This window comes from Hemicordylus capensis, chromosome 10, assembly GCF_027244095.1.
Source record: "Hemicordylus capensis ecotype Gifberg chromosome 10, rHemCap1.1.pri, whole genome shotgun sequence".
In the NCBI taxonomy this organism is placed as follows: Eukaryota; Metazoa; Chordata; class Lepidosauria; order Squamata; family Cordylidae; genus Hemicordylus; species Hemicordylus capensis.
The window spans coordinates 19,794,477-19,819,729 of NC_069666.1; the positions used below are offsets into that span (position 1 = coordinate 19,794,477).

General features: G+C 45.5%; 1 protein-coding gene across 5 annotated transcripts in view; it reads right to left on the bottom strand.

The window, feature by feature from the left end:
* CCDC33 (coiled-coil domain containing 33) overlaps positions 1–25,253 on the bottom strand; it is a 243,129-nt gene that overhangs the window by 106,104 nt on the left and 111,772 nt on the right. For all 5 annotated transcript variants that reach the window (XM_053273156.1, XM_053273159.1, XM_053273158.1 and 2 more), the window contains 3 exons: positions 9,806–9,929; positions 5,502–5,629; positions 4,273–4,344 (listed from right to left, as the gene is read on the bottom strand). In XM_053273156.1, coding sequence (XP_053129131.1) covers positions 4,273–4,344; positions 5,502–5,629; positions 9,806–9,929 — 324 coding nt within the window. The remainder of the gene's footprint in view (positions 1–4,272; positions 4,345–5,501; positions 5,630–9,805; positions 9,930–25,253) is intronic.

The following is a 25,253-nucleotide window of genomic DNA, read 5'->3' on the forward strand; positions in this document are numbered from 1 at the left end:
TGGGTGTGTGTGTGTGAATAGGGCCAGTTACTCCCCGCCCCCCTGCTAAACAAAGAGAATCACCACATTAAAAGATGCCTCTTTGCCAAGTGACCAGGGGTTGAATATCTCAAGAATATCTCAAAGTGTTCAGACATGTAGTCGCCCATTCAAATGCAAATCAGGGCAGACTCTGCTTATCAAAAGGGACAATTTGTGCTTGCTGCCATAAGACCAACTCTCCCACATTTGCCCCGTTAAGGATCTGCCTCCTGGTTGGGACAATGGCTGTTGGAATCCGAGAACGTCCGGGGACCCCAGTCTGAGAAGCCCTGGGCTCCTGGCTGGCTTGGGGAGAGGGGGAGGCTTCCAGATTCTGAAGGGTTAAAAGAAAGAACCAGTCCAGTGCAAAATTGTGATTGTTCTAACCTGTGATGTAGCTCCCCCCTCCCCTCCTTTTGTGCCTCAAGCGACAAATTATTTCATTTTTATTGTCGCTGGGACCGATTTGCTGAAACAAGCTTTAAGAGCAGAATCAAGAAGCCCAGCCGAGCCTGTCACCTGGTATTTTCTGTGCCCTCCCTCAGTTGTACATACATTAGTTAGGGGAGGGGGAAGAGGAGGAGGGGGGAAAATAACAGTTCCTAGATCAAAAAAAGAATCAGCTAAATGAATTCTGCAGCATTTTCCCGCATGACTAGGAGTGATAATTTAGTGCGGCAGCCAGCTGGAAGGAAGGGGATTAATTCTGCACTTAGCGACACCCCTGTGAATAATTCATCACACGCAGGCCCCTCTCCACTGACCCCCTGGGCCACGACTCCAAAACACCTCACCAGACAGCCCTGCCCCAGCCACGGAGGCTCTCCGGGGGGAGAGCGCAATGGAATTAACCTGACAGCTTTAAGTTCGGGCCCAAATTAACTTTACGGGGGTGAGGGGAAGCAAGCACATTGCTTTTTTCTCCAGCTGCAGCAGCAGCAGCAATGGTTCAGAAATGTCAGGATCCGTAGCAGTTCCCTGCTATATAAAACAGATGTCCCAGTTGCCCCTATTGCAAAGGCAGCCCCCATTTGAGGGTGCCCGTCCCGGATAAAATGCTTCTCAGGGATGCTTGCCAAGATTTTATCTGTGCGATTTGCAAGCACTGTCATGCTTCAGTTTCATTCCCAGGATCCTAGAAGTTAAAAATCTGAGTGCTGGGGGTGGATCTGTCAATAAATCCAACATTATCATTTTTCCTTTTGACCAAGAGAACAGAACTAACTATCTCTCTCTCTCTCTCATTTGCTCTGTATCGATAATCTATAATCTATATCTATAAACACACACACACACACACACACACACACACACACACTTCTTGCAAATAAAAGTTACTAGTCCACAAGAATTTTCCAAACCCAAGCACATCAACATAAGACATTTGTGGACAGGGTTGCAGACAGGGAGGAAGCTTGAGGAGGAGTTCCTAATTAAATTTTTTTGGTGGGCGTAGAAATACTGGGGGAGGGAAATAAAAATATATTTGGGGTGGGGGCAATTCAGTAACAAACAAACATCCCCATCCAGATCAGAAGAGATAAACCTACATTTCAGTGGGCATTTGTTTTAAGATATCACTTAAAATAAATTGACACTAGTTCACTGTTGCATTTCCATGATGATTGTCCCAGGTTCAGTCTCCGGCATCTTCAAGTAGGGCTGGGGGAAATTCCTGTTTGAAAGCTCAGAGGAGCTGCTGTCTGTCAGGGCAGACAGTCCGGAGCTAGTTGGACCAGGTGTCTGACTCGGTATAAGGCAGCTTCCTATGTTCCTAATGTTGTAGCAAACCATATGTGTGTCATACTCTTTGCAAAGTTTGGAAATATGGACACAGGATGATGGAGGATTCTGAAAACATCAGGGAGAAATGCAGAGGAAGAGAACTTTGAAGCATCCTTGTTTATATAAAACACTTGGTAACAAGGATGCTTCAAAGTTCTCTTCCTCTGAATTTCTCCCTGGCTTCTGGAGTTCTGAATTACCTAATTTCATTTTCAAAGCAGAATTGATGTTTTCAGAATCCTCCATTATCCTGTGTCCATATTTCCAAATTTTGTTCAATATAGTCTCAGTGCAGACTATATCAGTCTGCATTGAGAGTCTTGAAAATTTTGCAGCCCACGGTGAGTGCAGAAATGGCTTTGCGGCTTCCCTTGAAAGCAGGAGTTCTCAACCTTGGGTCCCCAGATGTCTCTGCATTCCTCAGCCACAATAGCTCAGAATGATGGGAGCTGGAGTCCAATAACATCTTGGGATCCAACATAAGAACATGCGAAAAGCCGTGCTGGATCAGGCCCAAGGTCCATCTAGTCCAGCATCCTGTTCCACACAGTGGTCCACCAGATGCCGCTGGGAGCCTACAGGCAGGAGTTGAGGGCATGCCCTCTCTCCTGCTGTTACTCCCTTGCAACTGGTACTCAGAGGCATCCTGCCTTTGAGGCTGGAGGTGGCCTATAGCCCTCCGACTAGTAGCCGTTGATAGACCTCTCCTCCATGAAGTTATCCAAACCCTTCTTAAAGCCATCCAGGTTGTTGGCTGTCACCACATCTCGTGGCAGAGAATTCCACAAGATTATGCATTGTGTGCAAAAGTAATTACTTTTGTTGGACCTGCATTTCTTGGCAACCAATTTCATGGGATGACCCCTGGCTCTAGAGTAATGTGTGTGAGAGAGAAAATTCTCTCTATCCATTTTCTCCACACCATCCACTGATTGATAGACCTCTATCATGTCTCCCGCAGTCGTCTTCTTTCTAAACCAAAAAGCCCCAGATGTTGTAGCCTTGCCTCATAAGGAAGATGCTCTTGAAACCAGGCTCCTTGAAACTTGCTTTTTCTTTTTTCTTTCTTCCTTTTTTTGTTCTTGCTTTTAAGAACACTTGCTCTAAGGCTTACGGAAAGCAATGAATGCACAGGGGCCCCAGTGTAGGCTCACAGAACCACAGGGGGATGGCAAGGCCCCTCTGCACGCCTGACCTGTTCCTACATTGTTAATTCTGGGTCAGTTACTAGCAGGCTGAAAAAACTTGGTTCTTAATAATTCACATATATACATACACTTTTCCCCCCCACCGTTTATTTTTCTTTTTGCTGGAGAGTAAGGCAAGACAGGAGCATTCTCTCCATGCCTTGAAACATCATTTGGATTGACAGGCTGAAGCTGGTTCCTAGCAAGCCTGAGCTCCCCGCCTCTATTATTTTAACTCAGCCTCCTTAACAAAAGCTGGAGTGGGTGGTGAGGGAGGAAGGGAGGAAGAGTCCTTTGTGACTATGCCATCATCTTTGTTCACAGAACTGTTCTAGGAGGAGCCTGTTCCCAGCACAGTCAACTGCTGAGCTGCCTGCTCTCTCTACTGACATTTTTGCCCGCATTTTTGCACCACTTGAGCCCAGCTTTATAAGGGTCAGTGAAGGGGAACTAGACTCAGTACGGCAGCAGCAGTGTATGGGAGATGTGGTGCTTCTGAAAAATTGCAGAGGCCTCTGTTTAAAGCACTTGGCAGGGCTAGCTTTAAATCAGCAACTTGGATTTCGCTTAAAATCACAGCCGTGCAGACTAACCTTATGCATGTTTACTCAGGAAGTAAAACCCATTCAGACCTATTAGATCTGGAGCGTAAAGATGCATCAGTTTCATTGCCATGATATATTTGTAATTTAGTCTGGATGGCAACCACAGACTATGTACATGCAGTCAGGGACCCTGCAAAATGCATGATCTCCAATCACATGGAGGCTCCACAGATGTGCATTTAAAGGTAGACTCTCTTCCAATCTTCTGCTGAACAGAGGAAGGGTCCAGTGACCATAATCCTGCCCCTTGATATGTTCATATCTAGAGATGTGGGCATGTGAATTAGGCAGGGGTTTCCAACCTGTGGTACTCCAGATGTTGCTGAACAACAAGCCCCATCATCCCCAGCTACAATTTATTGTGGCTGGGGATGATGGGGGTTGTGGTTCAGCAACATCTGGAGTACCACTGGTTGGGAACCCCTGAATCATGGTATACGGAGGAATCTACAAAAGATTTTTTTCCCATCCAGGGCTACCTATTTCTCCAACAAATGTGCCTGATGCACCACCATCCTCCCCCTTAAGGACCAACATTTAGTTGTCCCATATGGACTATCTCCTTCTAGTCCCACTCCCTAAAGGGTGTTAATCGGAATACAGACAAGAAGCATAGAGATTGTTACTGGAGTCCACTAAACCAACCTAGCAATGGGGCTTCCCTTTTGCCTCACCTCTGAATTGATCAGCTGCAGACCAATCTGGACTGTCGGTGCTTCTCCAGATGTGGTTTTCATGTCTGTCCTCTGGGGAAACAAGACATTTAAAAAGATGATCAGTTCATCCACTAATATATAGCCATCTAATGGCATTGCAGGGAAGCATCCTGCCTAGAGAGTAGGAGGCTGTCGATTTCAATCCCCGCTGGTGTGTGTGTGCCAGAATATGGGAAACTCCTATATTGGGCAGCAGCGATATAGGAAGGTGCTGAAAGGCATCATCTCATACTGCGCAGGAGATAGCAATGGTAAACCCTTCCTGTATTCTACCAAGGAAACCACATGGCTCTGTGGTCGCCAGGAGTTGACACCAACTTGACCGCACAACCTTCCCTTCCCTTTCCTTTCATTCACTAATATCCAACTTTTCTTCCAACCCTAGAAATTTGAGGGTTCAAATGCCAGGGAAGGAACTTGGAACCTTCTGCATGCAAGCAGGTAGTGCTCTTTCCAGAGCGGCCCCATCCCCTAAGGGGAATATTTTACAGTGCTCACATGTAGTGGTGTGCACGGAACCAGAGAATGATGGTTCAAAGGTGGGGGGGGGGTAGCTTTAAGGACCGGGGAGGGTGCTCTCCCACCACCATTGCGTTTTCCCTACCAGCGCGGTGTCTAAAAATGGTTCCATGGGGCAGCAGCATACCTCCTTGCTGCCCCAGTTTACATTGGATCGGAAGGACCCGGAAGTGACATGTCGCAACATGCACCGGACACTTCCGGGTACTTCCAATCCGACATACACTGGGGCACCAAGGAGGTATGCTGTCGCCCTGCAGGACCATTTTTAGACACAGCACGGGTGGGGAAAACGCGGGGGTGGGGGTAAGAGCACCCTCCTCGGTTTGTAAAACTATCCACCCCAACTTTGAACCAGCTGAACCGCCGAACCTTTGAACCAATTCGGAGGTCCATAAAAGGGCCTCCAAACCGGTTCGTGCACATCTCTACTCAGAGTCTCCCATTCAAATGCAATCTAGGACAGACCCTGCTTAATAAATGAGACATGCTTGCTACCACAAGATCAGCTCTCCTCTCCTTTTTCTTGGGTGGCTTTCAGCTGTGTGTTTACAAACAGCACCCAGCCCAATGGGGAAAGAGGGGTCATTCCCAGCATTTTTCCTATCATGTGAAGACTCCACCAAAAGGGATATTACTGTTGGGTCTTTTGAGCCTAGCCCAGTTACCTCGATTGGAAGTTTTTCGACACGGATCCCGTTTCTGCTGCTGTCTGCCACAAGCTTCCGATACACACGATTACTCAGCGGCAGCACAGAAAAACCTAAGGGTTTGGGTTGGCTTTCAATGTCCGTTTCTGAGCCATGGTGGAGGGAGGAGAAAAAGCATCAGTTAGTCCCTCCTTACAAGACAGTGTGGGGAGAAATCATCACAGAGCATTTGCAATTGCTCCTTTCTGTGAAACACAGTGCCCAATTAGAGCATCTCCTCTGAATCTGGGAGCTCCGGAATTACCTGGTCTTCTCACGTGAACTTTAAAGTTCCAAATTGCCCCATCTTGTTTCTGAAACAGGATCCAAAGTAAAGCAAGGGGTCCCCCTTTGTCAAAACTCTTTTCCCAGCTAAGGGGGTTTCCAGATGGCAATGAAGTGAGGGATTTGCAAAGTTTTCTTGCAAGTTTCAAGTGTGAACTTACCACAGATATGTTCCTGCAGGCTTCTGCACAATCCTCCCTTCTGTAAACATGGCGAGCAAGGACCACATTTAGACATATCAAATGCTATTTTACTCACCATTCAGCTGTTCCTGCAGGCATTCATATTCTTTCCCATCATCATCATGTACTCTGTTCACATGCCAAGCAGGGCCCTCACACAATTTCTATAGTGCCACCTGCTGGTTAGCTCTTGCATTCCAAGAAGAAACCACCCTTTTCCTCAGTCACCAGAAAAGTAGTAATGAAAAGAGGTGGCTTCTGCTGGAAGAGCTGGCCAGCAGGTGGCGCTGTGGAAATTGTGTGAGTCTCCTGCTTGGCATGTGTACAGAGTACAAGATCATGATGGGAAGGAAAATGGATGCCTGCAGGAACAGCTGAGTGGCAAGCAAAATAGCATTTGAAATGTTTAAATGAAAGCTTTGCAGATATCACATTTTATTGCCATCTGGAAACTCTTGGAGGTGGAATTGATACATTGGAAAGTATCTTCCAAGGTTCCATTTTCTTTTCTTTATTTTTTCCACAGAGCAGAGTTGTGCAGTGCAAGTCAAGTTTCCGCCAACTTTCAGTTCCTTCAGTTCAGTGCTGTCTTCCTCCTTAAAACATTAACAATGAACACATGCACACTAATGCCACAAAAATCCTTTTGATCTAATTATACGTGCAGTTATACCACAACGCTTTTTGTGCTATTCCACCCATCTGCAAGAGAGCATGTGAGCATCCATAAAACACTGCACAGAAAGAATCTTGATGCAGTCGTATTGTGACAATCTGAATATAGTGTTTGTATGCATGCTATTATCAAAATATGCATCGGTAAAGCAGCCAGAGGAAAACGCAAATAAACTGAAGGAACTGGAAGCTACAGCAAACTGTAAAAAACTGCTTCTTTTTATTTATTCATTACAATCACAGCTCTATAAAACATAAAATAAGCTCACAAACATTAATAATGTGCCAGACAGTTCACAACCGGTTGAAATATTTGAATAAGCAGTCCATGACAGTGTTATTTGGGTCCTTTGCATTAGAATTAATTGTCACTCTCCATGTGTTACACATTTGATGAAATTTATCATTAGATTTTAAATATGCAGATAATCTTGACCAATGTGATCATTCCCCACATTTTTCTCAGCCACTCAGATTTTGTTGGTATTACTGGCTTTCTAATTTCCAGCTGCTGCTAATAAACAAAGCAATGGTTTGTGGACATTCACTGAGGTATTCTTCACATCAGGAGTTCTCAGCTTGGGCCCCCAGATGTTGTGGGACTACAATTCCCATCACCCCCAGCCATAAGGGCCATGGATGTTGTTGGACTACAACTTCAAACTGCCATTCTGGCTGGGGTGATGGGTGTTGTAGTCCAACAACATATGGGGACTCAACTTCAGAACCCTTGTTTTACATGGCATGACAAACAGAACTCTGGAATCAAGCACTTGAAAGATTCCCTTTATCTTCTTTATTAGTATTACTGGAAATTTCCTTACTCTGTTGCAGGTTTACTAATTCTTTTGCAGGACTTTGGCCATTGTGGCTGGGGATGATGGGAGTTGTAATCCAACAACATCTGGGGACCCAAAGTCAGGAATCCTTACCTTAGACCAGAGCTGCTCAACTTCAGCCCTCCTACAGAAGTTGGCCTACAACTCCCATAATCCCTGACTATTGGCCTTTGTGGCTGGGGATTATGGGAGTTGTCGTTCAAAATAGATGCAGTGGCGGGGGGGGCGCGAAGTTGAGCAGCCCTGCCTTAGACAATAAATTTACTTTTTAGAAAAATGGGGCAAAATCTCCAATCGAGTTTTGTCCCCTCTTATCTTATGAGCACATTTCAGTGTCATCAAAACATGTAAATATTGGTAAATTTTTTAAGAAATCCTCTGCCCCACTCAAATTCAAGAACTAAGTTTCAAAATGAGATGATGAGGTCTTACATACCAGATCATTCTGCATTCCTAACTAAAGTGAGTGTTGGAAGTGGCACCATTAAAGGAGGGTCAAAATCCAAGTTTGAATTTGTCATCTTATATGGGTCCCACTGCCTCCAGCCAAAACAGCTTATCTTAGACCTAGAAACACCAGCAACATTTGCCACTCAGACCCAGAAATGAGCTTCAGGGACTCATATGAACACAAGAACATATGAACAGCCCTGCTGGATCTGGCCCAAGGCCCATCTAGTCCAGCATCCTGCCTCACACAGTGGTCCACCAGATGCTGCTGGAAGCCACAGGCAGAAGTTGAGGGCATGCCCTCTCTCCTGCTGTTACTCCTCTGCAACCGGCATTATGTACTCCTCAAGAAGGAGGTGAACATTATGAATCTTACAAATTTTTCTCCAACTCATATTAAAATCTGAGCCAGAGAAGAATCCCCTGTTTATCCTCCCCACTCATGCTCCTTGGATCTGCATTGCTCCTCAAACACTTACCAGGCTGGGGTAATGATGCTGTGGTCATGAGGATGAAAATAAGAAGATATTTCTCTTCCTCCCCTCTTCAGTGTTCTGGTGGCATGCCAGGGCAAAAGGTCTCAGTGGCCTTTGCGGAAATAGCTCTTGAGGGAACTACATTTCCCAAGTACCACTGGTGCACTACCAGCATGTCAGAGAGGGAAGCGGTGGAAAGAAATCCCTACTTCCCTCCCCTCCCCTCTTCTTGTGGATGGAGCATTCCTGACACTGTTGACCCAGACCCTGTAAGGGTCTAAAGCAGGGGTTGTCAGCCTTGGCTCTTCAGCTGTTGTTGAACTAAAACTCCCATCACCACTAACCACAATTTCAGTTCAACAACAGCTGGAGAGGCAAAGTTGCCGACTTCTGGTCTAAAGGGAAGTGAGACTGGGGATTTGGGAGGGCTGGGTAGAGCTGGATTCTGGGGGTTGTGAGTGAGAGGCGAATTCAAATTGGTTCTGAAACATAAACCAAGCGATTTCTTGTTGTTGTTTTCTCCACACAACTCAGCTTATTTAAAAGCCAAATCAACATGATCATGGGGAGGTTTGGCCTTCTATAATTGTCCACAATTCCTTTCAAAATCCCAGTATGGAGAACTTTGCAGCCTGGGATATTTGTGAAGGTTTGTAGCCTGCCTAGACATGCTCTTATCCAAAGTACACAGATTTGGTGATTTGGACTGCATGATACATCTCCTTGAACTTACCCATATGTGGGTGGAGGGGAGTGAGTATGTCTTCCTGGCCCACCTGAAGCATGTACACTCTTGAAAGTCCCAGATGACCACGCAAGGCCCAAACATACAAATACATGAACTCTGATGTATGTAGGCTACAATTTCCTGGATAAAATCCAAGAATTGGATCTTGGTCTTGAGAGATGGTCTTGTGGTAGCAAGAATGACTTGTTCCCTTAGCTAAGCAGGGTCCACCCTGGTTGCATATGAATGGGAGACTAGAAGTGTGAACAATGTAAGATATTCCCCTTAAGGGGATGGAGCTGGGAAGAGCAGAAGGGAAGAGCAGAAGGTTTCAAGTTCCCTCCCTGGCAGCATCTCCAGGATAGGGCTGAGAAAGATTCCTGCCTGCAACCTTGGAGAAGCCACTGCCAGTCTGTGAAAACAATACTGAGCCTGATAGACCAATGGTCTGACTCAGTTTATGGCAGCTTCCTGTGTCCCTATGATCTGGGCTTACACACCTTAGATGTGGTGCTTGCATACTGTATTGACTGCTATGGGCCCACTAGAACATCCAGTGCAGGAGCAGCGGGTGAATGGGGAGAACTGGCATGCTTTTCCTCCTCTCCAGAAGTAAGGGCTGGATCAAATGCAAGAAAGCAGAACTCACTTGGTCTGTAGTACTCAATTACCAGGGCGGTATCATCTGAAAAAGCGGTGGCTCCATCCCTGCCTTGGAACAGGTAGGACGCATTCCACACTGGTTGTTCGGGATGTTCATTAGCAGCAGAAATCTGAGAAGGGGAAGGAATGGAAGGAGATCAGTCAGTGTATAGGAAGAGATATCATTATCATATTTTATTGAACTAGGAGGCTTTAATAAAATACGTGGTAGGGCTTCCAGACCCTTCTCTGGGGTAGTATGTACAGTTCTGGTCACCATATCTCAAAAAGGACATTGTAGATCTGGAAAAGGACAATCATAAGAGGGCAACCATGATGATCTGGGCCTGGAGCACCTTCCTTTTGAGGCATGCCTACAGCATCTAGGGCTTTTTAGTTTGGAAAAGATTACAGGGAGACATGGCAGAGGTTTATAAAATTACGCATGGAGTAGAAAGAAAGTGGATGGGGGAGGGGAATCTCTCTCACACACCAGAACATGAACACTAGAACTAGGGGACGGGTCATCCCATGAAACTGATTGCCAGGAAATGTAGGTTCAACAAAAGGCAACACTTCTCCACACAGCGCATCATTAAACTATGGAATTCTTTGCCATGTGATATGGTGATGGCCACCAGCTTGGATGGCTTCAAAAGGGGCTTAGACAAAATAAGGGAGGACAGGTCCATCAACAGCCACCAGTCTTAACAGCAATCGGCTACCTCCAGGCTCAGAGGCAAGATGCCTCTAAATACCAGCTACAAGGAAGCAGTAGCAAGAGAGAGGGCATGCCTTCATCTCTTCCCTGTGGACTGCTGGTGGGCTACTGTGGGAAACAGGATGCTGGACTAAATGGGCCTTGAACCTGATCCAGCAGAGCTGTTCTTATGTTCTCATACCCTGCCTCTCTAAATGAAAAAAGGCCTTTCACATTTGCAATCAGGGTGCATTTAGTTCTGAGGCCCCATTCACAAATGGCATGGTAGCAAACCAAAGTTCCCCCAGATGTGTGACAGAGATCCAACTGCCAAGCCTATCTCTCTGTAGGGATGTGCGAATCGATTCGGATACAAATCGATTTGTACCCAAATCTAGCTGATTCGGAGACAAAATGAATCACCCCTGTGGTCCATTGGCTAGATTCGGGTACAAATCGAATTGCGGCTGATTCGATTCGAATCGTTTCGGGTTTCGGATCTGTCCTATTAATTTCCCCAGATTCCCAGCTTTCATTTTAAAAAAAGGCTAAGCTCTAGCCCTTATAGAAGTGGAGTTATGGAGCAAAATGTGTGATCACTATTTTTCAAGTGTTTGGATTCTTTGGTTTATAATAACTTTCACTCAATGAATCCTTATGAGGATTTATTACACACCTTCATTTCTTCTATTCATTTTGACTGTTAAGACCAGCTCTTAACAGACGCATCATCCACAATTTAGAAAACCCTTTTGAAAATATCCTGGCTTCAAATTCAGGATTAAAAGAAGCCCAGTTAAAGCATTAAGGGGTGGGGGGGAAACCTTTGCCCAGTGCTCAGGAGAGCCGCCATTCACTTGAAAGTACAGAGCAAGTCAGGCCATTGGTCTGACCTGATTCATCAGATATGCATGTACAGAGATGATTATGCACAAAGCACATGAAAGATGCATTCCTGGAGGATGCTCTGGGCTCCTGCAATTGCCAGGGGAGTTGGCCGGGGGGGGGGGGACCCCGTATCTCCCACACCATGCTAGGACACAGATGCCTATGTTTCCAGTCTAACCTGAGTCAGCCACAACAGTACAACATGGGATGCTTCAAAGGACCAAGAGAAAATGTGGCGTCGCTCAGGAGTGCAGTTGGGAGATTGATGTGGGAAGGAGAGGGAGCCTAAACACTTGCTCACAGGAGGGATTTTTCAACACTCAGCCTGAACTCCTAGGGCTAACTCCACATGAATATCCTCCCTCCCCTCATTAACATAGAGATGTGGATACCAGAGCATGAAAGCAATGGAGTATTTGCATGTCAAAGAAAGGCAGGTGCCTCTGAGAAGGGATGAATCCACCCTCTGAAATCCAGATAGAGCTGAAAGCCCATCACCCTTTGGAACCTAGTCTTTTGGCCACGTGTCAGATAGGGAAACAAGGTTGGAGTTAGCCTACAAGTGAATGAACAAGCTCTACCAACCACTATCCCAGGGTTCTATCCTTGGGTTTCCAGTTGCCATTGGACTACAACTCCCATGAACCTCAGCCACTGTGGCCAAAAGGGAACATTCTACATTCTGAATAGCTGATGTCTGTTCTATCATCTCAGAACTTCACCACTCATTCTCTCAGAAAGAGAGAGAAAGAATATTTCACTGTTTCATACACCATGTGATATGGATGCATGCAAAACAATTTACATGTGTGCACACAGCAAAACACTGCACAAATGAATTGATTGATTGATTAAGTGCCGTTGAGTCGGTGTCAACCCTTAGTGACCACATAGATAGATAGATTCTCTCCAGGATGATCTGTCTTCAACTTGGCCTTTAAGGTCTCGCAGAGATGCATTCATTGCTGTCATAATCAAGTCCATCCACCTTACTGCTGGTCGTCCTCTTCTTCTCTTTCCTTCAGCTTTCCCCAGCATTATGGACTTCTCAAGGGAGCTGAGTCTACACATAATGTGTCCAAATTATGATGGTTTGAGCGTGGTCATTTGTGCCTTGAGTGAAAATTCTGGATTGATTTTTTTCTAGGATCCATTCGTTTGTTTTCCTGGCTCTCCATGGTCTCCTCAAAAGTCTTCTCCAGCACCAATAGCATCATTCAAATGTATTTAATCAGAGAACTGTGATAGGAGAGCAAGTTTCGGCATTGTCAAGAAGCCTTCAGCCCACTCTCTCTTAAAGACCCAGTTTCTTTATCCGTGGCATGAAATATAGGTGATTTCCACCTATCTGCAGTTCCTGAGTGGCCAGAAATGAGTTCTGATATCATTTCCAGTTGCCATTTTGCAGCTCCTTTTTGGTTTTTTTAAAAAAGATTTTAAACAAAAAAATAAGAGGATTTGGGGTGGCTTTCATGGAGACATGGAGAACAAGGTACTATGCTTGCCTACCCTTATTTCGACCCCTCTCTGCTTTTTAGTGTTTTTCCAAGCTCAAGGAACTTAACCCACAAATTCCCATAGGTCTCATAATAAAGGTCTCTTAGTGGTTTCATTATCGATGGAAATTGGCGAGAAAAGAACCCACTTCCACCCACTGAATAACGAAAACCACCTTCATAGTGCTTTTCAACAAAAAGTTCACAAAGCAGCAAAAGGAATGAGAAGGTGGTTGAACATGGTTCTCTGTCCCAAAGGGGCTCACAGTCTAAAAAGAAACACAATGAAGACACCAGCAACAGCCACTGGGGAGGATGCTAGGCTGGGCTGGGCAGTTGATTTCCCCCTGCTAAACATAAAATGCTGTCATTTTAAAAGGTGCCTCTTGGCCCAATTAGCAGGGAATTTACATAGCAAAAAGGATGAGAAGATGGCTCCCTATCCCAAAGGAAGTCTCAATTTAAAAAAAAAAAAAACCCACAAGAGAGACACCAAGCAACAGCCACTGGATGGATGCTATGCTGTGTTGAATAGGGACAGTTGCTCCCCCCCCCGCCACTTAAACACTCCCAGGGTATTTAAGGGAACGTTTTCTTTGTTATGATCCCCATGACTCACTGAGATCATCAAAAGAGGTCCATTTGCAGTTCCCCTCAATTTGTCCGGTGGCTACTCAGGAACAGGGCTTCTCTGTTGCCACCGTGAGACATTTGAATGCGAGACATTTATCCCTGCTGAGATAAGAGCTTCTCCATTTCTCAGAGCTGATTGGTGGTGTCCATGCTGACATCCCGTAGGTTACCAGTTGGATAATATCAGGTCCGTAAGAGAGATCACCTCATTTTTATTTTTTTAAAGGACCCTGAAGACATATTGAGGTTGTTCACACGACTGGGCCAGCAAGTTGGTTATACTCACCTTCCCTCCACCCCCGAAAATCGAATCCGGTTACAGGGAGCGCGGACCGTGCTCCAAGATGAGCAGTGCTGTGTGCCTCTGGTAATCCCACAATGCACCAAGCAACATGTGGATTGCATTGGGGAATTCCCCCAGGGAACAGGCGCTCTAGGTGCCCATCTCTGTGCCCATTGGGGCTAAACATAGCCCAAGGGAACACAGAATTCGGTAGCCCAAATTAAGGGAACGCTCACTCCCTTAACCTGGACTAATTGCCAGGCTAGGCACTGCTGGCTTGCCAGGATCGGGCCCCATCCTGACAGTTTTGACATGCAGCTTAACCCAGGCTGGGCATCCCTAGCCTGGGATAGGCTGCACGTCAAAACAACCTCATTGATTCACCCAAGCTTTTCAAATAGAATTGTGGGTTTAACTGTGTTAATGTTCTAATTTCTGTTTAATTTAAGAACCTAAGAACAGCCCTGCTGGATCAGGCCCAAGGAGGCCCATCTAGTCCAGCACCCTACTTCACACAGTGGCCCACCAGATACCCCTGGGAAGCCCACAAGCAGGAGTTGAGGGCATGCCCGCTCTCCTGATGTTACTCCCTTGCAACTGGGGAGTAACAGCAATTTGTTTTATGTTTCTTATAAAACACCCAGAGATGCGAGTCTGGGGTGGTGCACAAATATACAGACAGACAGACATCTAAGATAGCCCCCACCATCAAAGGTGCTTCTTGCCCAGTTAGCCAGGACAATATATGTCCAATCCCAATGAAAGCCTGGATATTGGGTTTCCAGATCAGATGGGTTATGAAAAACATGATGTCGTCAATGAACTGCCTCATGATGTACAGTTGGCAAGGAACACTGTGCCTAGCCCATCTGGGGCCTTACTCCTAGGATGCTGTCCTTTTTCCTTCCGTTGTTCCAAAACAGAGGGGTTGGAACCAAACAGGATTCTTGAATGCACATGTAACTGGGTCGATTCTGTTTGTTTCTGCTGCTCACCTTTCCTGGAAACAGCACTGGTCTAGCAATATTTGCAGGTGTTCCAGGCTGTTCCTTCAAAGCCGGCACAGGCACTAGGCCGATTCTCAAGAGGTCAGCATTAACACAGGTCTCCCGCCATCAGGCAAATATTGACCGAGAAGTCCCATTCCATACCATTATTCCATTACAGAGCACTCAGCCTACCTACCATACACTGCAGGGGCAACTTGGCAGATTTGATGTCTACTTCAGTGTGTCTGAGAGTTCACATGGAACCTAGGAAGCTGTCCTATACTGAGTCAGGCCATTGGTCCATCTAGCTCACTATTGCCCACCCTAACAGGCAGCAACTCTCCAGGATTTCAAACAGAAGATTTTCCTAGCCCTACCTGGAGATGCCAAGGTCTGATCCTGGAACTTGCTGCACGCATGGCAGATGCTCTCTCACTGAGCTATGGCCCTGTCCTTAAGGGGAATATCTTACAGCAGACAGTGTGCACATGTTACCCATCCAAATGCAAACCAAGATGAACCATGCTTAGCAAAGGGGACAATTCGTGCTTGCTTCCATCCACAAGACCAGCTCTGCTTTTCACATGGTGCTTTGACTTTTCTGTATGTGTGTGATCAGTTCATAAACTACTGAGAGTTCATAGTAGCTTGGAAATAGGGGCATCCATAGCAGGCCACTAATCATAGTGACAAATGAAGAAAATCATCTGTGCAATTGTTAAATGGTTCCTAGTCTTTTCAGACACATATATAATAGCAGCCCACACATGAAAATCCCTGCACTTCAAAAAACCAGTATTATCACAAATGTAACACAGAACATGGAATATGGCATGTAACAATACCACGAGTTTATATACTCTACAGAATCGAGTGGTCAAACCTTTCTGGAACTGGACTAATTTGTGCAATGTTCACATTGCCCCCTGCTGGCCAGCACTGAAGAACCCATCCCTTTTCATTACTACTTTTAAATAGTTGTGAGAAGGCATAGGTTTCTCTGAGAACACAAGTGTTCACCAGCAGGTGGCACTGTGGACATTGCACAAGGTCCCTGCTCAGCATGGGGCCACCAAGTAAGATCCTGCTAGGAAGGAGCATAGATGCCTATGCAAGCATAGTGACTGTAAGACTTTGTTAGAAACGTGAGTGGAAGCATTCAAAATCCTGCATTTTACTTCAGTTTGGTAAAGTCCCAAGGGTGTAAAAAAATGGACATGTAGACTAATCACATGCATTGAACGCACTTCCGATTTGGTGCCAAACTTCTGGAAGGAACAGCAACCTTTGTTCTCATCACCTCCCTGGTGCGGGAAAGAGACCTTTTCTGTGTTTCTTGGCTAGGAAACCCATGACACTGATCAATGCATTGATGATGCACTGAACTCTACCAGGCTGGGAGGGAGGGTTAGGGGTTGTGGTGGGGAAGGCAGTTACTCTGGTTACCAAGGTTAATGGTTTTCCCTGGGTGAACGTATGTGTTGGCTAATCATATTTAATCATTCTGCCATCCCAGCATGCCCTCTCGCCTGTCATTTCCCATTAGGATCCACAGACAATGGCTCCAGATTCACCTTCAGCCAAGCAGCAAGGCTGATGAGTGCTTCTCACTCCAAGCACTGGGTGGGGGTGGGGGGAGGAGAAAACGCATTCAAGTTTAACCCCTTCTAAACCTGGTGCTGCCTGCTTTGGTTGTGTGACACACCACACCACAGAGGTCAACACAGTCTTTCCCAGCCTCCTCAAAATGCCTTTGATGAGCCCATTAGCTATGAGCTAAAGCCACCTAATGGCACAGCGGGGAAATGACTTGACTAGCAAGCCAGAGGTTGTCAGTTCGAATCCCCGCTCGTACGTTTCCCCGACTATGGGAAACACCTATATCGGGCAGCTGTTATATAGGCAGATGCTGAAAGGCATCATTTCATACTGCGCAGGAGGAGGCAATGGCAAACCCCTTCTGTATTCTACCAAAGACAACCACAGGGCTCTGCGGTCGCCAGGAGTAAATACTGACTCAACAGCACTCTTTACCTTGACTTTGGTTGCACCTTAGCAAATCTTAAATGCAATTGGTGTGAATTGCTGCTGCCAGCATGGTTTTTTAAGTCCCAGAAAAATGATTCTTAAGACTTGCAAGGGTGGGAATGATTTTTTAAAATCTCTGGATTGCCAAGGCCAGTTCTGTGCATTTGGAAGTCCACTCTGGTACCTATTTTGAAGTGACATCCACAACTGGGGGGGGGGGAATGCATTCAGGTGCTAAATTCTGGAATCATGGAATTGTAGAAGGGATCTTGGAAGCCTTTCTAGTCTAAGCCCCTGCTAAGTGCAGGAATCTGCTACTGCAAGAGTTCCCAACCTGTAGTACTCCAGATGTTGCTGTACTACAACTCCCATCATCCAACAGCTACAATTGTAGCTGGGGATGATGGAAGTTGAAGTTCAGCAACATCTGGAGTACCACAAGTTGAGAACCCTGATGTACACCAGGACTGCACAACTTTGGCCCTCCAGCTGTTTTTGTACTACAACTCTCTTCATCCCAGACATAGTGATCAATAGTCAGGGCTGATGGGAGTTGTAGTCCAAAATCTGCAGGAGGAGTTGTGCAGGAGACCAGAAGTGTGAGCACTGTAAGATATTCCCCTCAGGGGATGGAACCACTCTGGGAAGAGCATCTAGGTTCCAATATCCCTCCCTGGCAGCATCTCCAAGATAGGGCTGAGAGAGATTCCTGCCTGCAAACTTGGAGAAGCCGCTACCAGTCTGTGAAGACAATACTGAGCTAGATAGACGAATGGTCTGACTCAGTATGTGGCAGCTTCCTATATGGGGGCTTATTTAAAGAGGTGCTGGCTGATGATGAAGGGCCAGTGTACAGGGAGGGCTCAAGCTGGCAAGAGCCCTGGGATCCATGAGGGGAGGAAAAAGTGGTAGCAACCCCAATCGGCCTGTGATGTGAACAGTCCAGAAGCAGGGGACTCCCTCTTTTCCCTCTCCCTCTGAACATTCTGAGGCCCACCTCTATAGGAAGCGCCCACAGTGCCGGATCTGTTCAAGGGACAGTGAAGGACCCGAGGGAGGAGACCCACAATGCCCTGAATAACATCCTGCTTCAGGAAAATGAGCATCTCCTCCCCCATTATTTTATTTATTTATTTATTTATTTATTACATTTATATCCCGCTCTTCCTCAGAGTACATGCTTATTTTTACCCTCACATCACAACAACTCTGTGAGGTAGGTTAGGCTGAGAGACACACAACTGGCCCAGAGTCACCCAGTGAGTTTCATGGTTGAATGGGGATTCGAACTCGGGTCTTCCCCATCCAAATCCAACATTCTAACCACTACACTATGCTGGCTTTATAGACTTTGGCATCATAGACTTTGCTTTGCAGTTGCACCCTTAAGATTTTGGAGGGTTTGGATATCATGGGGAGCAAGCGGCAATGAATGAAATATAGGGCAGACTGCTGTCAGGTTTACAACCAAGGCTCTATATCTGTGTAAGTGATAAACATTTCATGACAATGAAGGTTTATGCCAAGGTCAAGTGCTAGGTAAATGTGGGTGGGGGAAAAACTGTGATGGCATATTAGAGAGGGGGAAACATCTGAGACCGTTTACTTCAGAGATGATATTTGCCACAGCTGAAGGGCTCTGATGGTAATCAACCAAAGCTGCAGAACTTTGGCCCTCCTGCAGACGGACTACAACCCCTATCACCTCTCACTATTGGCCACTCTGGTTGGGGATGATGGGAGTTGGAGTCCAACAGCATCTGAAGGGCAGAATCTGTGCAGCCCTGTAATAAACTCTCACTTGGGTTATCAAAGGAAAACACCATATTGGACGAGGCCCAGTCCGGTTCAAACTGGGACCGGCCACCTTTTTTTTAGTTCGAACCAGCCCAGTTCTAGTTAAACCTGGTTCAAATCAAATCAGTTCTGTACACCCCTAATGATCAAAAATGTTTTTGTGCCCAAGAAATAGTGGCACTTGTTTTTCAAGTCTTTATAATATTGAAGTTTGTTTATACTATTTTTTCCCCACTTGGTTTGCAATTTTGCAGTCTTCACATGTTTATCTGGTTACAATAATTCTTTTTTAGTGTGCTGAGTTTCCCGCCCTTATATTATCTTATGCCTCATGCCTTTGGTAGATTTTTAAGATTGTGTTTATTGTCTGCAATTATTCTGTTCTGTTTAATTTTTTGATTTTGCCATTTCATTCTATTTCCTCAAACAACATTTACTTTTTCGTGGAACTGCAATTGTCATGTCTTATTTGGATTTCATAATACAGTCCCCTGATGAAGATCTGCTGCTCGAAACACATTGCGATCTCAACAGAAATGCTTATTTTTGCACAAATGGATTATTATTTTTTCCCTTGGTCATGGACAGCAAAAGCACATGCCGTGCACAGGCATTCAAGGGGTTAAACAGTATATGAAAAGCAACAGCCCAATTCCCAGTCTGTGCATTAATTTGTAATTCAATTGCTAAATGCAATCCCGTGCTCAGGAAGCCTGATTTATGCTATGTAAAGCAAAACACTTGGGAGTTTTCAGATTCCTGTCTGTTGTTCCGCCAGCCTTACGCCACAGCAACTGCCTCCTCGCCACCCCCTCTCCCTACTTCCAAGGCTAAATAAGAGATATGAGCCTTCAGAAGCTGTCCCTCAAGATCAGCACTTCAAACCCCATTAATGATTCTTCCTATTTTCAAGCCCCAAATGAAGACATCTTTCACCCTGCCCTGAGGTTGTAAAAATGGAAGAACACCCAGACCTTTAATACCAAAGATGAGACCAATATAACTCTAACATTTGTGAGGGAGGCAGAGGAAACACCTCAAGGAGCTTCCATCTTGGGCAAGAAGCACCAGCTGATGCATTACTGCCACCATTGATTGGCCCGTACAGGAGAACATTTAATATTTAAAGAAGGAGGCTGAAATCCAGACAAACAAGGTACCAACACTGGTGAAGATTTTGACTAATGTAGCACCAGCAACTATGTGGGGAGCAAATTTCAATTACCTCCCCTTCTCCCAAAAGCAATCTCTGCCAGCTCAAAATATGTTTCTGAGGGTTGTGCAGCCCATTCCCTTCTACAAGATTAACCAGAGATTCACCAAACCTTGGACAGCTCCCAGGGCTAAAGTTCAGGACCACGGTCAGAGCCGCGCAGCAGAATTCAGAGCTGGCTATTGCAACAAAAGGGGATGTCGCTCCAGGGGTGTTTCTCAACAGACAGCTGATTTTTGTAGTCTGTAGCTCAGGCTGAGTGACTTGACCCCACCCATTCTAGGCCCAAGCTTTGACCTTTAAAGGGGCCTTGCTCAGTTTTTTTGGCAGCCAGCTCCAACAGAGTCGGAGGGATTCCATCAGGACTTGGAGGTCCTTGGAAAATTTCTCCAAATGGGAGGATATTGGCAGGACTGTGTCCTTGGGTCTTGATGGGGGATATTGACTGGGGCTCTTCTGGTTCACTAGGTGTTGGGGTTTTCAATGGTAGGGGGTCACCAGGTGCCTGGGTCAGTGGTACCTCCCAATCTGACTTCTCTCCCAGATTCTCCATCCTATTAATCAGAAGGGTCTGGGGTCCTTAGAGGATGGGGCTATAGCTTAGTAGTAGAGCATCTGCTTTGCATCTAGGTGGTCCCAAGCTCAATCCCTGGCAACTCCAAGTAGGTCTGGGCTAAAGACTCTTGTCTGAAACCTTAGAGAGCTGCTGCCAGTCAGTTTAGACAATACTGAGCAAGATGGACCAATGGCTTGACTCAGTATAAGGCAGCTTCCTATGTCTCTATGCCACAACACATGGCATTGCTTCAGCGGCTGTTGCTGGTGTCTCCTTTATGTTTAGACTGTGAGCCCCTTTGGGGAAGGGAACCATTTCCCCCTTCCTCTTTGCTCTGCAAACAGCTCTGCAATTTTTTATTTTTTATTTTGCTGGGCAGTGGCATATTCTAAACACATGAATAGCCAATGGTTGCCTGAGATAGGAGGTAGAGCTGCTTCTATCCCAGGCACACAGCAGGGTACTTTCTCTCCCAGCAGGAAGAGGAAGAAGAGCAGATGGCAGCAGGAGCAAGGCAGCAAGCGAGTGAATGGGAAGAGAAAGCACCCTGCAGTGGACAGCCTAGCATGGAAGCACTACAGCCTCCTCCCATCTCAGGCAACCTGTTACAAAGCGATTCAGTTCTGCAACAGCCGGAGGTAGCAGTGATGAGGCCAGCCAACCAGTGGGAGAGAGCAGAATGATATACCAGTGTTCCATTCACCGAGCTCCTACAGACACGTGGACACTAAAGACAGACTCACACAATGGGATCCATCTGCTCTGAGCTCTCAGAATATTTTGTCTGTCTACAACCAATTTTTTTAAATTATTAAAAATGCCTTTGGGGATAGGTGAACTACAAATCCAAACATGTAAAGAACATAAGAACCCTTTAATGTGTCTTTTCTTTTGTCCAACAGTAATATTAATGTTTATCATTAGCGGAGGCAAAATTTAGTTACATCGCAAGTTGTGCAAGGAAGCAATGGGCAAAATCACGAGTGTCAGCTGTATTATATATTGTTATATTCTAAACAGTGTTCTGTAAGAAAGTATTGGCAAAATCATGATTGCTGAAGGCTATTACTTATTTATCTAGCTATCTATAATTGAATGTCTGTTGGTCTGTCTATTCCATATACATTCCCACACCCTTTGAGCTATCAGGACCAAACTTGGCACAGTGACTTTCTTTGACCCTACGAGTAACATAGGGTATCCAGGAACCCTGACAACCACCTCACACAAACAGATGGATATACAATGGGTATATCAGATTATGGATGCAATAACAAAGAGAAACTTGCACCCTAAGCCCGAGCAATGGCAGGTACTTAAAGCTAGTTGTGTTCTATTTCTGTCTGGTTGATGACAGTAATAAAGATTCCATTCAATTCCAGCTGGATCAGGCCCAAGGCCCACCTAGTCCAGCATCCTGTTTCACACAGCGGCCCACCAGAAGTCCACAGGCTAGAAATGAAGGCATGCCTTCTCTCTTGTTGTTGCTCCCCTGCAACTGGTATTCAGAGAGGTGGCCTATAGACATCAGACTAGTAACCATTAATAGACCTGTCCTCCATGAAATTCATCTTTTAATTGGTTATCCTAAAGCTGGAAAACAGCCCGTCCATAAACCCCACGCTCTAGAACCCTCTTTGTACATGACTTCTGAAAATGCTTCATCCTCAGTAAGTAAGCGTTGAATATTCGATTCACTGGGTCACACACGCCTCCATGAAACCTTCTAGAAAACCAATATTTGTTGAGGTCTTTTAACAAAACGAAAAGGAATTGTGTCAGAAGAGAGGACGGGAGAGCATTTTCTCAGCCCAGATGGCTCAGTTAAATCATTTACATCATATCTGCAATCGGCATGTTTTGTGCCAATGCCAGCTGGCCACATGCCTAACCAAAGAGTTGTCAGCCGAATCAGGATGCAACCATGGCTCACAGGACTTGGCTCCAATATTTTCTTCCTTAGGCTAATATTTTGTCTCAGCAATGCATCCCTGGAAGGGATATTTCTGAAGTGGCCATAAATGAAGGGAATGGGAATCCGTTTTGGTTGGTGCTTCTTTACTCTCGGCAGGAAGAGATGCAAAAGATAAGACATACATTGTTTCTCTTGGAACAGACTTTAGAGGAACTGAAAGTGTAGATATTAAAATAGGCAGCTGCCTTATTCAGAGTCAGACCCTTGGAGCATCTAGCTCAGTATTGTCTATGGGAGGAGAGTTGGCCTTGTGGTAGCAAGCATGAACTGTCCCATTTGCTAAGCAGGGTCTGCCCTGGTTTGCATTTGAATGGGAGACTGTTCTGTCCCCTGCTAAAGAGGCACCTTTTAATGTGATGATTCTCTTGATTTAGCAGGGGGAGAGTAACTGGCCCTATCCACCCCCAGCACAGTACCTCCAATGACTGTTGCTGGTGTCTACCTTACATTTCTTTTTAGAGTGTGAGCCCCTTGTGGACAGGGATCCATCTTATTTATTTATTAATTCTCTGTGTAAATCGCCCTGAGCCATTTTTGGAAGGGCGGTATAGAAAGCAAATAAAATAATAATAATAATAATAATAATAATAATAATAATAATAGACTGGACCCAGGCAGAGCTAGAGACGCTGGATCGTAAGACCAGGAAAATAATGACCATAAATCATGCTCTGCACCCCCGCAGTGATGTCGATAGGTTATACCTCCCTCGCAGCTCAGGTGGAAGAGGAATGCTGCAAGTCCATTAAACAGTAGAGGAGGAGAAAAGAGGCCTTGAAGAATATATCAAGGACAGTGAAGAAGATGCACTTCAAATGGTCAATAACGCAAAACTATTCAACACCAATGAAACAAAACAGGCCTACAAGAAGAACAAGTCAAGAACCGAGCAGAAAAATGGAGAAATAAGCCCCTGCATGGTCAATATTTGCACAATCTAAGTGGAAAATCAGACATCACCAAGACCTGGCAATGGCTTAAGAATGGCAGCTTGAAGAAAGAAACAGAGGGTTTAATATTGGCTGCACAAGAACAGGCACTAAGAACAAATGCAATAAGAGCAAAAGTCGAAAAATCCACCACAAACAGCAAGTGCCGCCTTTGTAAAGAAGCAGATGAAACCATGGACCACCTAATCAGCGGTTGTAAAAAGATCGCACAGACTGACTACAAACAAAGGCATGACAAGGTAGCAGGGATGATACACTGGAACATCTGCAAAAAATACAAGCTACCTGTAGCCAAAAATTGGTGGGACCATACAATTGAAAAAGTGGTAGAAAATGAAGATGTAAAAATATTATGGGACTTCCGACTACAATCAGACAAACATCTGCCACACAATACACCAGATATCACTGTAGTCGAGAAGAAAGAAAAACAAGTTAAAATAATCAACATAGCAATACCAGGGGATAGCAGAATAGAAGAAAAAGAAATAGAAAAAATCACCAAATACAAAGATCTACAAATTGAAATTGAAAGGCCGTGGCAGAAAAAGACCAAAATCATCCCAGTGGTCATTGGCGCCCTGGGTGCAGTTCCAAAAGACCTTGAAGAGCACCTCAACACCAGAGGGGCCACAGAAATCACCACCAGCCAATTACAAAAAGCAGCTTTACTGGGAACAGCCTATATTCTGCGACGATATCTATAACAATTGACAATAAAATTCTGGCTTCCCAGGTCCTTGGGAAGGACTCGATGTCTGGATAAAACAAACCAGTCAATAACACCTGTCTGACTGTGTAAACAAGAAGATAATAATAATAATAATAATACATGCATCTGCATTGCAAGATATTCCTCGGGATGAGGCCAATGTGGGAAGAGCATCTGTGTGCTTGCATGCAGAAGGTTCCAAGTTCCCTCCCGGGCATCTCCAGATAGGGCTGATGGTGTCTCCTGCCTGCAACCTTGGAGAAGCCACTGCCAGTCTGTGTAGACAATGCTGAGCTAGATGGACCAAGGGTCTAACTTGGTATAGGACAGCTTCCTATGTCTACATTGACTGGCAGTGGCTCTCTAGGGCTTTAGGCAGGACTCTTTCCCAGCCCTACCTGGAGATGCCAGGGATTGAACCTGGGACCTTCTGCATGCAAGGCAGATGCTCTGCCACTGAGCTATGGCCCTATCCCTAAGGGGAATATCTTGCAGTGTAAATCAGCGTGGACCCTGGTTAGCAAGGGGACAATTTATTCTTGTGACCTCAAGACCAGCTCTCCTCCAAGATTCAGATAACATGGAATGCAGAACTGGTGGCTGGAAGAACTGGACTTGGTGTCCTTACCTGTGAAGCCGCCACTTGGTCTATTATTAAGTGCTTCTCAGATCACTCTTGTGATTGCTTATTTGGGTGCTTTCTCCATTTAATTCAGTGGGGCATAGAGGCAAATAGGCTTAAGAACAGGTGGCAATTTGAAAATTAGAATCGAGACATTATCAAAAGATGCACGGGCCGAGAAACACGTACAAGGAAACCGCTATTGAGATGTGCAAGTAGCAACGAAAGGGAAAAGGTCAGCCTGGCAAGACGCAGCTCCTTTCAAAGAACGAGGACAATGACATACAAATTGATTCCGCTGTGCTGATTGCAAAGGAGGCTGTGATAATGGCTTCCCGGTGACCTCAAGATGATGGCAAACCCGGCACAACACAAATATCCATCAAGAGCAAAAATAATATAACTCTAGGTCATTCACACAGATGCTTGGAGTCTGCAAAAAGGTGTGCAGGGTTTGGTTTCTTGTCATTTTCAATGCTCATACAGACATATGTCGAAACAGTGTGGGTTCTTCCGCTGCAGGATGGACTTGCACTGCCCTGCCTTCGATAATTATCCGTGCACCTGTCTCCAGTTCAATGAGGATTTCTGCCCTTTGCCTATATTTCAGACA